Source organism: Antechinus flavipes, chromosome 3, assembly GCF_016432865.1.
Source record: "Antechinus flavipes isolate AdamAnt ecotype Samford, QLD, Australia chromosome 3, AdamAnt_v2, whole genome shotgun sequence".
Lineage (NCBI taxonomy): Eukaryota > Metazoa > Chordata > Mammalia > Dasyuromorphia > Dasyuridae > Antechinus > Antechinus flavipes.
Genome location: NC_067400.1, coordinates 481,752,116 through 481,765,603, shown reverse-complemented (window position 1 = coordinate 481,765,603; position 13,488 = coordinate 481,752,116). Strand labels below are relative to the sequence as shown.

Sequence of the window (13,488 nt, the reverse complement as noted above, 5' to 3'; positions counted from 1 at the left end):
ACCTAGGTCAAAACCCTAATCTCAGAAATCTATTTTTCTTGATAGTTCTAGGAGTTTGATTTTTCTGAACAAAGAGAGTACTAGATAAAAATACGTATATTTATTCAACATAGGAAACAAGGGATCCCCTAAAATTCCTAGACTTAAGTAGGGAAAATGTCTACATTCCATCTTTCTTCAACAAATATTTAATTCTAACTTTTAAGCAACTTTGGTAACGAAAAGGAAAATATACTCCACTATTTCCTGTTTTTGTATTGTACAGGACTAGATTTGCAAAATTCAATCACATCATTTTTCTTCCTCCTATACTGTCTTCCCTTTCCCTAATTTTAAGAAAGAAATACAAGACTTTTTTTCTTCATCTAATCTTTATTATTGCATTGCCAAAATTGTATCAATTTTAACCATCTGAAGGTTGGCTAATACTACTGGTGAAATCTCAAGGTAAGATCATTATACTTCATACAATGTTTTTTGTTATAGTTACCCAGTTTTATTGAGTTATTATTTATTTCTTCTATTTTTGGCATAAAAGTTAGACTGTTGTCCCTCAGAATTTCCCCCAAACAATATTAGTGGATAAAAAGATTCATAGCAGTTGAAGATCTTCTTTTCTTTCTTCAAGTACCTTGAATTGATGATAATGGAATATACAAAGTGACTTTTCTCAATTTCCACCTATTTCTACAATTTTTTCATCTTCTTTTCTTCTCATTTACTCTACTTTCCCCTTTTCTTCCCTTAACTCTCTTACCTTATCTCCATTCCTCTTCTATCTTTACTTCTCCCTCTACTTTTTTACAATTTTTTTGCTACCACAAAAGTGTGATAATTTACATTTTTACATATATGGAACCTTTCTATCTGTCTTTGACTTCATTGGAGAATAGGTCCAGTAGTGGGATCAAGGTATATGAAGAATTTAAACCTTTTATGACATAATTCCAAATTATTTTCCAGAATGTATAGACCAATTCACAACTCCACTAACAATGTATTTGTTTGACTACCTTAGCTACAACTCTTCTAATGTTAACTAGTTTCTTCTTTTGTTATATTTGGCAATTCATTAAATGTAAATTACAACCTCAGGGTTGTTTTAATTTGTATTTTTTATTCATTCTTTGGAATATTCTTTCATATAGTTGTTCATAGCTTTCAATTCTTATAAAAGAACAATGTTCTTGTCCCTATCCTTTGATCACTTATTTGGAAAATGACTCTAAGTCATATATCTGTGGAGATTTGGGGGCTGGAATTATTTCCTTGGCACAGGGAACTCCCAATGAGGAAGTTTCCTCTACCAGTGAAGATCACCATCTCTGCAACTTAGAGAATTGAATGGCAAACTAACTCACTGCCCAAGGTTCACACAATTATTGTGTGTTATAAGAGAACTTAAAGCCAATTCTTCCTAACTCTGAGACCAATTTTCTGTCCACTGGCAATACTGTCTCTCATATTTGTGTTAATTCCCTATATATCTTGCATATTAGATCCTTATCAGAGATATGTGGTACAAAGACATTTTTTCTCAATTGAGTTTCCTTTCTAATCCTAGGTATACTAATTTGGTTCATGCAAAAAATTTTTAATTTTATGTAGTCAAAATTGTATTTATGATCACCACTAAAGAAATCACAGATCTATATCCCACTATATCCCAAACTTGTTTTTTGTACCTTGTGAATAAAAAATTCTTGCCCTGGACATAGTTGTACAAAAGGCCTCTCACTACTTAAAACATGATCTTTTATATTTAGGTCACTTAGTCACTTGAAATTTATTATGGAATATGATATAAGATAAAATAGATGTATAAGATATATTTCCTGCCAAACTGCTTTCAGATTTTTCCAGTTCTCATCACCTAAGGAAGGGAGGTGGTGCAGGAGAGGGAGAACTGACCTTGGAGTAAAGAAGACTTCAGTTCAAATCCTACCTCAGATACTTTCTCTTTGCATAACCTTGATCAAGTCACTTTAATTTCCTCATCTGTAAATAGAATAATAACAGCAGTTACCTTCAGAATTGTGTGGATAAGAGAAATAATATTTGTAAAGTACTTTGCAAACCTTAAAATGTTATATAAATACTACCTAGTATTATTAAAACTAATGCTTTTTCCATTATACCATGCTACATAAACACCTACACATAGCCTTAACTTCACTCTTCTGAATTACTTTCAGCACAACTTAAGTAGAACACAAATTTTTAAGAAACTTTTCATCTTTATAAGTTTGCCCAGAATTCCAGGACCTCTAGTCAGCAGTGCTAGCAAATATCCTCGTGGATAGTTTCCATTTGCCATTTGATCATCATAATAACTGAAGCAACTTAATTGATTTCTGCTTAAAACTTATCATTCACAAGACATTATTTGTTCTTCCATCTCTAGACTCCTTCCCATCTTCCTCTCACAAAATGGAAAAGGAGAAAGAAAATGGTCTATATAAACAAATCCTGTAATGGTATTTGCTTCTTGAATTTGAAGAGAACTCCTCTAGCTCCCTTCTATATACAATCGATCCTAATCCCTTTTTTGACCTTGATGTTAGACTTGTTTCTTCCTCAGGAAAAATGAAGGAATGGACAAGATGTCTCAGAAATCCTTTCCAGGGCTGACTATTTATGAATCTCTGAGATTTGGGCTCTAGCTGATTCTGCCTTAGCTCATTCCAGTGCAAAAATGAGGTGAATGAACCTGCCTGCCACCATGGCTTAGGCAAAGCATTTTCCTCTTTGGGGCCCCATTCCCTCCTCTGCAGGAGTTGGGAGGTGAGAAAGACAGAGAGAGACAATGTATTTTATAAGCAAGTTCTGTGTGTCAGGCATTGTGCCAGGGCTGGAAAAATAAATATAAGAGATGATCCCTAAGTTCCCTTCTAGTTCTCTCAGGATACTTTCCATCAATCACCAGGCATTTACCAAATACTTATTACATGTAAAGCTCTGTGCAAAGCATTAGGGATACAAAGACAAATAGATCCTGCCCTCAAGGAGCTTGTATTCTATTGAAGAAAAACTTGAAAGTCTGAGGGGATCTATTTTAAGATAAGGGCTACTACATCAATCCTATCTCTCAGTAATCAGGTTTACCTAATGTCAAATGTGAAGAAATAGTTGATCTTAGCATCTAGTGATCAAAAATAATCAGTGATTTTGAAAGACCTCAGAACTCTGTTCAATTCAATGAGCAACTCTAATTCCAGAATATTAATAATGAAATCTGCTATCCATATTACAACAGAAGTGATGGACTACAGATGCAAAATAAGAGATGTTTCTTTTGGCACAATCAAGCAACTCACCTCTGCTCTCTGGGCCTTGGGTTCCACATCTGAAGATGAAAGAATTGGACAAATTTACTACTAATATCCCTAGTAGCTCTGAACATCTCTAAGTCTCAGGGAACACAGATAGCTCCAGAGGAGAAAGTAAGGCTGGTGACTTTCTAGAGCCCTCCCTCATCAACTTCCAGATGTAATGGTCCTTCTTAAGAACATAGGACAAACAACCATCTATGAGTAGGACAAACTGCCCAGTAGGGACCCAAATGGCCATTTCCAATTAGGCAAGCTTCTTCCTTCTTCCTTTCCTTTCCTTTTTTTCCTTTTTCCTTTTCTTTTGTCTTTCTTTTCTTCTTCCTTCCTCTCCCTCTGTTCATACATGGTATCATACCCTCACCTGCAGGTGCTCTGCCCAAAGGAGTATACATTTTGATCACTGAATTCTCAAAAAAAACTTGGGGTTTAGAAAATAGATTTTTTTAAGGAACATGCCTTAAATCCAATTCATTCTGGTTCTTATTGATTGAACAACAATATGCCCCAACCCAAGCTCCACTTAGTCTCTGTTTGAGCCCTGATGGCTCAGAATGAGTGTAAAAAGCAATTTATTTCTGTTTTGGCCAGAAATCTTGAGGGTCTTCCCCTCCCAGATTGATGTTTGTTAACAAGGTAAAAGGCTGCTTTTTGCTTCATTTCTTATTTACTCTTACTTATTGATTGGGCATTATTTTAGATATATTGAGAACTGGGAAAGACGTTAGCTTAAAAAGGACAAGGTACCAGGTCTTCTTCTGCATGCAGAGCCATCTCCAAGTAGTCCTGATCTGTATATGGCTCCAGATGGCTGCAGAGGAGAAAATAAGGCAGTTGACTTTGCATAGCCTTCCCTCACTTAAATCCAATTCACTTGCAAGTCACAGAGTCATCTTCCTAATGTCATGCATGGTCCCCTTTCAGAACAAAGGACAAATAACAATTCCTGTTAACTAATTATTTTGATCTATATATTTCAGGGTCCTTTATTAACAACTGTAGCTCTCTTCTAATTTTCATAGCGCAACCTCTGACATAAAAAGTTTTACATTAAATGGAAACCAAAAAGGAAGAGGAAAAGCATTTCTACATAGATATATAGAACTGGGCCAGGAACTATGCTGTGTTTTTTATACAAATGTTATCTCATTTGATTCTTCCATCAGCCCTACAAGGTTGGTGCTTTTATTATCTCCATTTTACGGTAGAGAAAACTGGAGCAAAAAGATGTTAAGTTGCTTGCCTAGGGACATGTAGTTGGGAACAAAAGCTATACTAATTCAAAACTAGAAGCTAGTAACTTGATAAAGGTGTCTTGACTCCAAGTCTAGCACTCTAGCCCCTACACCGCCTATCTGCCTCAAAGAACTTAAATTCCATAAACAGAAAGTTTGGGTGGTTTGGTTTTTCCATAGAGAACCTATAGGCTAGATACCAGGACTGTGCAATTGCCAACAAAGGTCCTTCCTTCCATGACTTTTTACTTTTTTTTTCACTGAGGCAATTGGGGTTAAGTGACTTGCCCTGGGTCACTCAGCTAGGAAATGTTAAGTGTTTAAGACTAGATTTAAATTTAGGTCCTCCTGACTTCAGGGCTGGTGGTTCTATCCACATGCTGTGCACCAACTTAGCTGCCTCCCTTCCATGACTTTACATGTAGTCTATATTATTTCTAATTCCACCCAGCTGCCTTCCCTGAGCTACTTTGATCCCAAAGAACTATCAAGTTTCATCAAATTCTCCAGGTTTTCTTCTCTCCTGAAGCTAAGCCACTCTTCTATTTATTCTGACTTTCAAGCAGTAACTCTATCTTGACTCTTAAAAACCACAAAATTCTCTCAATTTACTAACCTCTCAACTTCTACCTTTTGCCTGCTGCTATGGCCACAACATAGGTCCTGCCTGCTCAGCTGAAACTAAGTGTCTTTCTTTGGGCTAAAATGTTTGCTACTAAATTCTTCCATTCTTTAATCATACTTATTCTTATCAAGAAAAGAGTCCAGATTTTATTGAAGAGAGCAGACTTCAACATAAATCCCAACCTCTCCATGCTTTAGTAGATAATCTTTAGGATTTGCAGCACCTACTTTAGTGATGAGAGTCTGTTTTTCATCAGATAACAGAAACAAACACGGTCTAGTACTACATCACTCTCAAAACTACTCCAGCTTAATAAAATGTACCAAAACTTTTCTTGTCCAGGCAAAATCTTTAATAACTCGGGGTCACCTTTATACCAAGTAGTGGTACTCTAAGTAGAATTTTAGTGGAGCAAGTATTAGCAAAGCAAACAAAGTTATTTATTTATAGAAGACAATAACTTGTCCATACCACTGATAGCATTTGTGTTTATATAAAATAGGAAATTTTTCTTTATAATTTTATTATCTATATATGGATTTCAGGACTTAACAAAATTTTACAGGCACTACTGATACTAATTGCCATCAGACCACTAACGAAAAAATTGTTTTCCCTGTTTTCAGGGATTCACCGTTCAGTTCAATATCTAGTTCTCATTTCCCATCCTCTATTTCAACTAGAAAATATGTCCCCAAAAGGGAAAATAATATTTCATTGAGTTGTTAGGACCTCAAATCTACAAAGAATGCTAAGGACAAAGTCTAAGCAACTAATGTGAACACAATTCAAGGAAAAACACCTACTAGACATTATTATGCTAGGCACAGGGAATAGAAATCAATAGCTTTCTCAAAAAGCTAAGAATCTACCAGAATCCAAGTTCTCAGATCCTATCAATACAGAACAATGTGCTATTTTTTAAAATAGAAAATGGCAATTTTGTCCTATAAATCTTTTCCCAATCTTAGATATGGGCATATTTGGATATTTCATTAACTAAAGTTACCCTTATTTAGCTACATCATGCAAACATATATCATCTTTTTAGTGCTGCAAATTAGAAACACAAGCAGATTTCTCAAAATTGGTTGGAGCAGATAAGATAGATATCAGATTTGAAGTTTCAAGATTTGAATCCAGGAAAGGCAAAGATTTTTCATTATCCTTCACTGACACATTCAATTGGTTGCTAAATGCCAATTCTACTTCCATTATGTCACTTTCATACCCTTTTGTTTCCGTATACCAAGGAGCTTAACCTGTCTCCATTTCCACTATTATTTCCCTTAATTAATCTCCCTTATTACCTATCCTTATTACTTTTCATACTATTATTATTACCTGGTCTCTGACTTCAGTCTCTTTCCTCTTCACTTCATCCCTTGTCATCATTGATAAAGCAGTCTTATAAAACAGACAGATCTGACCAGATCATTCTTCTACCCAAGGACTTTCAGAGGATCTTTTTATTTACCAAATCAAATACAAACTATTTAGTCTGACATTCAAAGTCCTCTACAATCTGATTCCAATCTATCTTTCTAGACTTATTTTGCAAACTGGTATATGTGTTGTTCCCAGATCTCGCCTCTCCTCTCATATCTTAAGCCTGCCTGCAACAGACCTTCTTTCATTTCCTTTTCTTCCTTCAAAATCAAACTCAAAAGGTACTTACTCAATAATACCTTGTATGACTCTCCAAGCTAAGTAAAATCTTCATTCCCAAATTATTCAGGTACCCCTGAATAGACCTATACATTTAATGATCTTTAACTACTATTACACTTCTAGATCATTCCTTTAAATATTTTGTAGAGTAGACATATGGGAGATAATTCAGATATTTTCTCAATTACTCTTTTCAAAAGTAATAGCATACATGATTGTTTTCAAATTTTTCCCCATTTTCAGATATATTAATGCTCTAAAAACTGTGGCACCTAAAACATTCCTAGATGTGTATTTAGTCTTTTTCCATCCTTGTTGTTTTTAATGTCATGTCTACTTCTTCATAGAGCACACCAGGAACCATGATTTTAGATTCCAAATATGATGGTTCTACAATCATTGGTGGATAGAATCATTTATCATAGTAACTGACAGATATTTTCTATTTATTTCTTCTTTCCAGTTCCATCCTTAAATGTTCTTGGGATAATCTGTCTTAATTAGGCCTCTGTCAAGTTTTCTCTAAATCTATTTTTTCTCTTTACTATTTCTATCATAGGCAGAAAGATTTCTTCTAATTCATTATCACCATGTTTCTCTATAAAATTTTACAAGTGATTTTATCTTCAATCAATTAGTCAACAAATATTTATTAAGCATCTACTATGAATTACACACAGTACTAGATACCAGGGATGCAAAAATAATAAAAATAGAATCCTTGTCCTGCAGGACATTATATTTTACTGATGAAATACAAATTTCATCCCCTATAAATAAATGCAATATAAATCAAATAAATTCAAAATCTTGGGAGCAAGGAACAAGATCTGACAACTAAAGGAATTAGAAAAGTCCTCTTGAATGAGATTGGGATTCCTAGAGGCAGAATCAAGGAAGGAGAGCCTTCCAGACATAGGGAACAGCCTGAAAACACACACACACACACACACACACACACACACACACAGAAACTGGAATGTACTATATGGGGGATAACAAGTAGGTTAATTTGGCAAGTTCATTAGAACATGTGATATTCTAAAAGTAATATTAGATTTGGCTGGATTAGCAATATTCTTCTCATAAACAAATGCTTCCTTTACACATATTACATAAGTCTCTTAAATTTCAGGTTTTTTAGTTTTGGCAATAAATCATCTTGGCAGATTTTACTCAACAATTCACACTCTCACGAATCCTTATTTGAAAAAAGGGATATAAGTTCATTAAGTAAACATAATTAAAATATGCAATATAATAATGAAGAAATTTTAGGTCACAGACAAGCTCATCAAAATAGGACTTAATTCTATCAGAAATCTACTTTGGGAATTAGCTTTTTAAAAAGTTAATTGGTATCTTTTGCTCATACATTATTTTTTCCATTTCTGAACATATCCCTCCCCTACGCTTCTACTCAGAAAGCTATCCCTTATAAGAGAGAATAAAAATAAAAGAGAAAAAATTCAATAAAACTAATATTAATAGACTTTAAAAGTATATGCAATATTAACCCAGAATCTCTGATATCTGCAAAGAAGCAGAGAAAGGCAAATTTTTTCATTCCTTTTTCTAGGCCAGATTTCTTGGTCATTCAAATTATTAATCATTCATGTATAGTTACATTTACATTGTTGTAATTCTTATATATTATTTTCCTGGCTTTGTTTACTTCCCTCTGCATCAGTACACATAAATCTTCCAATGTTACTCCAAATTTCTTTATATTCATCATTTCTTACAGTACCTTGCATTCATATACCAATTTGCTTAATTGTTCTCCTAATCAACAAGTATCAACTTTATTTCTAACTCTTCACTTTCAAAAGGCAGTAGTGATAAAGGTAGAGACAGCACCAAGGGAACAGTTGCCTGAAACCAGTGCCAATGCCAAGGACAGGGCTGGTAGTCCTCCTTGGAGCCCATGGCTCCTCTCTCTTGATCCCCCTTTCTCTAAGGGCTAGACAAGCGCTGGTACAAATGGACTAGACTCAGGCTATAAAAAGGGCCAGGGTAGCTGAGAACAGCAGTAATCTAACTAAGATTGGACCCACCAGGCATAGGCTGGGCATTTGTGCTAGCTGAGAAAGGCAGTGATAGAGGACCTCGGTAGGTTCAATAGATTAGGGCAACAAGAAGGCTCTGAGGAAACTGCATCTGAAAACAGGAAAATGAGATTCTAGGTCCAAAGGAATGAGGGAAAGTAATAAACAATAAGCATTTACTTAAGCACTGTGTTCCAGGCATAAGGAACAAAAAGATAAAACTGAAAGAGCTTAAAATATGGGCAGGAGTGACATGTACTTATATAACTTTAAGGAAGTACTGCTGTGCCCATGAGGTAGAGGTACTGTGCCCATTCTTTTCTCTAGTAAGGAGCTCTTCTGATCAGGCATTTAGGTGTTCTGGACTAAATTCTACTTTCCTAGCATCTAATGGGTATAAGAGGGACAAGGCTGGTAAGGGGACTTCGTTTTCTCATATTCTCTGGCTCACTGAATTTCTAACCCATAATTCCAGGAACAAATTATTTAAAATTTAGGTTTAGGCATATGTTTGAATTTTTCCTAAAAAGTGGGAGTAGAAAGGTATTCAATGTATAATATCAGATATAGAACAGTCATTTATTTCCTAGGCACATAATAAGTGCTAAATAAAAAAGCCTCTCATATATATTTATTGACATTAAGATTTAAAATAGTATTCATAACTGAATTCATACCTTGTTCAGTTATTCAATATTCAGTTAGAGTACTAAGAAAGGTGTGAACTCCAATGTGTGACCTCTAATGTGTAAACTCAAAGGTGCAAACCCAAGCACACAAGCATTGCTTCCATCAATTCCACTTAGTACCTTGTTTCAAGTTCTGGCCCATAACATCTCCTTGTAGGATCAGATCAATCATACTGAACCATGCTAAATTAGATAATTATTGTCTCTATCAATTCCAATGACTTAACACTTTGTAAAGATTCCAACATCTCCCGCTTTCTTTTGATTTAGGTCCATTATCTGTTTTTATTTCTTGTGGCACACCCATAATTGCAAATGCTGGGAGATACACAAAGTTAGCTTTATAACTTTGTGAATTCACACCTCCCATACTTGTGAACTCCAATGTGTGACTTCTAATGTATAAACTCTTAAAGGTGCAAACCCAAGCACACAAGTATTGCTTCCATCAATTCCACTTAGTATCTTGTTTCAAGTTCTGGCCCATAACATCTCCTTGTAGGATCAGATCAATCATACTGAACCATGCTAAATTAGATAATTTTTGTCTCTATCAATTGTAATGACTTAACACTTTGTAAGGATTCCAACAGAAAGGTATAACTATATATATATATATATGCATAGATGTGCACACATATGTATATATATGTGCACACATGTGTGTATATATATATACAGATTATACATGTGTGTGTGTGTGTATATATATATATATATATATATATATATATATCACTTGTAGGGGAATAGGAGTAGACAGATAAAGGCTTAGACCTCCATATTCATCTGTTTAAAAACTCTTAGTGGAAACTACCTCTAGTAGTGAAGTATATGAAATCCTCAGGGATATATTTTAGAAAAATGCCTGACACTGAAAATAAATTACCCACATCACACAACTAGGATAAGCAGGATTTGAAACTAGGTTTTTCCTTACTACAAGGCTAGACTTCTATATATTATGTCAAATTGTTTCTAATATAGTACCTCATAATCAACCATGTTTGTTTTCACTATCTCGCTTGCAATTACAGAAAAATAAGGTACAAAGTTAGGCAAGGTATAAAGGATGACAGCTAGGTAATGCATTGAATACAGATCAAAAAAAAAAAATCTAAGTCCCAGCCTTAGATTCTTACAAACTATGTGACTATGAGCAAGTCAAGGTCTACCTCAGTTTCTTCAGCTGTAAAATGAGATAATATCTGATTTGTAGAGTGACTGTGAAGATAAAGTGAGATAATATTTGAAGAGCATTTTGCAAACTTTAACATGCTATATAAATCCTAACTATGTTCCCATAAGCCCCAGGTAATAGATTCAAATGAAATCTCTTGAAATAAGCAGCATACTTCTTTTCCAAAACCTGTCAGTGAAAAAAGTTTCTGGCAATGGATGAGTCAGGGAGCTGAATGGATGAAACAATGAAAGGATAATTCTAGAGCACAGGAAAATGGGGAGGAGAAATTAAAGTACTAAGAGAGAAAAGATAGGCACAGAACCAGAAGAAATTTTACACAGGCCAAGATCTTCAAAGATTTTGATAGATCACTGACAGCACATGAAGTGTGCTATCACATAAAGTGAAATACATATACATATATGTGTGTGTGTGTGTGTGTGTGTGTGTATGTCTTGCAGAGAAATAGAATCAGATCTAATGAGGAAGTAAGATCCTGGTTTATAAGCTACTAAGCTACCAACTCTGTCACACAATAGAAGCACTCTTTAATGTGGTTCTTCTCTCCATTCCCAGATTCTCCATCCTTACTTAGAAGAAAATGGCAGCAGAAAATCAGTCAACAGTGACTGAGTTTATCCTTGCAGGATTAACAGATCGTACAGAATACCAACTCCCTCTTTTCTTTCTGTTCCTTGGAATCTATGTGATCACTATGGTGGGAAACCTGGGCATGATCACACTCATTGGACTGAATTCCAACCTTCATACCCCCATGTACTATTTCCTCAGCAATTTGTCATTTGTCGATCTCTGCTACTCTTCTGTTATTACTCCCAAGATGTTAGGAAATTTTGTATTGGAGAAAAACACAATCTCTTATCCAGGGTGCATGACTCAGCTCTATTTTTTCCTTGTATTTGTTATTGCTGAGTGCTACATGCTGACAGTGATGGCATATGATCGTTATGTAGCCATCTGTAGTCCACTGCTCTATAAGGTCATCATGTCCCACCATATCTGCTTCATACTGGTAGCCATAGTGTATATAATGGGATTCATTGGTTCAACAATAGAGACAATCCTTATGTTGAAATTGTCTTATTGTAAATTACTCATCAGTCATTACTTCTGTGATATCCTCCCCCTCATGAAACTTTCCTGTTCCAGTACCTATGATATTGAAATGGTGATTTTCTTTTTGGCTGGATTTAACATCATAGCAACCAGCTTAACAGTCCTTGTTTCTTATGTTTTCATCCTCTCCAGCATCCTCCGCATCCGCTCCACTGAAGGCAGGTCCAAAGCCTTCAGCACCTGCAGCTCCCACATTGCAGCTGTTGGTCTATTTTATGGGTCCACTGCATTCATGTATTTAAAACCTTCAACAGCCAGTTCCCTAGCCCAAGAAAATGTAGCTTCTGTATTTTACACCACAGTGATTCCCATGTTAAACCCCCTAATCTATAGCCTGAGGAACAAAGAGGTAAAAGCTGCCTTGCAAAAAACCTTGAGGAAAAATATGTTCTGATGCAAGCAGCATCATTATTCCCTATTATTCAACATATTAGTTAAAGAACATATTGTTACAAGGGAAAACAAGGAAACCCTTAGAAAATTTAAACTATGAAGATGAAGAGTGAACAGCTCTCCCCAAGGCTATTTTTTTTCTGCAAGATAAAACTCATGCAAAGGACTATAGACACACTTCTATCCCCAGAAGCATAACAATAATCCTTAAGAACTCAACCAATCACTTCTAAATATATTTCAAATAAGCAAAGCAAAACACTAAAGTCAACAGTCACATAAATTGCCAACTGTGATTATTCCTCAGATCTCTTCATAACTTAGAATTTGGAGGAAAATCTGAAATGTAGTATAAAAGAGAATTTTTCTTCCTCTATATTCAAGGAGGAAAAAATCATTTTATAATCCTTAAAATGCAGAGGATAATGAATCTCCAATTTTCATGTTAGAATCCTGTACGACAAAAGACCTTGAGCAAAACCATCCTAAACCTGCTTAGGATGATTGCAGGAATCAAATCCACCTAAGGAATTGAACCTCTGCTATCATTCATTCTTTATTTGTAGTCAAGATAATAGGAGAGAAAAAAACCTGTCACCATCCCAGCTTCTACCCACAGAGAACAGGCAAACTGCAGAAAGGTGGAAAACATCAGAATGTGAGAGGAGTTTTGTTTAGGTTAAAGGTACTCCATGTTTTCCTGTGTAGGTTTTGAAGTAAACTATCTTAAAAATCAGCAGTGAGCTGCCAAGAAGATGAATCTTCCTGAGTTTAAATCTGACGTGATTCTGGACAAGTCATTTAACCTTGCTTGCCTCAGTTTCCTCATCTATAAAAAAAGCGGAAGAAGGAAATGGCACAATGGCTCCAGTATCTCTATTAAGAAAACCCAAAAAAGGTCACAAAGAATCAGGTCTGAAAAATGACTAAACAAAAAATGAAAATAAACAAAAAAGGAAAAGAAGACCAATGGAAAAGGAAAGGAAAAGAAATGGAAAGAGGAGAAAATGGAGAAGAGAAAGTCTTAGTTTAGGGAACAAAATTGGAGTGACTTTTGGTCATGAACTGTAAATATGAAACATGGCATATCAACCAAAAATAACATGCTGCCCAATTTTCCCTTTTTGGTTTCCAAATCCTCAATAACATATTTTCCAAAGTTATTAAAGTAAAAACTC

At 35.1% G+C, this 13,488-nt stretch overlaps 1 protein-coding gene across 1 annotated transcript; it reads left to right on the top strand.

Annotated features, from left to right (window-relative positions):
- The first annotated feature begins 11,354 nt into the window (after positions 1 to 11,354).
- LOC127558030 (olfactory receptor 151-like) lies at positions 11,355 to 12,311 on the top strand. The gene has a single exon (XM_051991260.1). It carries the CDS (start codon positions 11,382 to 11,384, stop codon positions 12,309 to 12,311), a length of 930 nt encoding a protein of 309 aa, XP_051847220.1. The 5' UTR covers positions 11,355 to 11,381.
- The last annotated feature ends 1,177 nt before the right edge of the window (positions 12,312 to 13,488 follow it).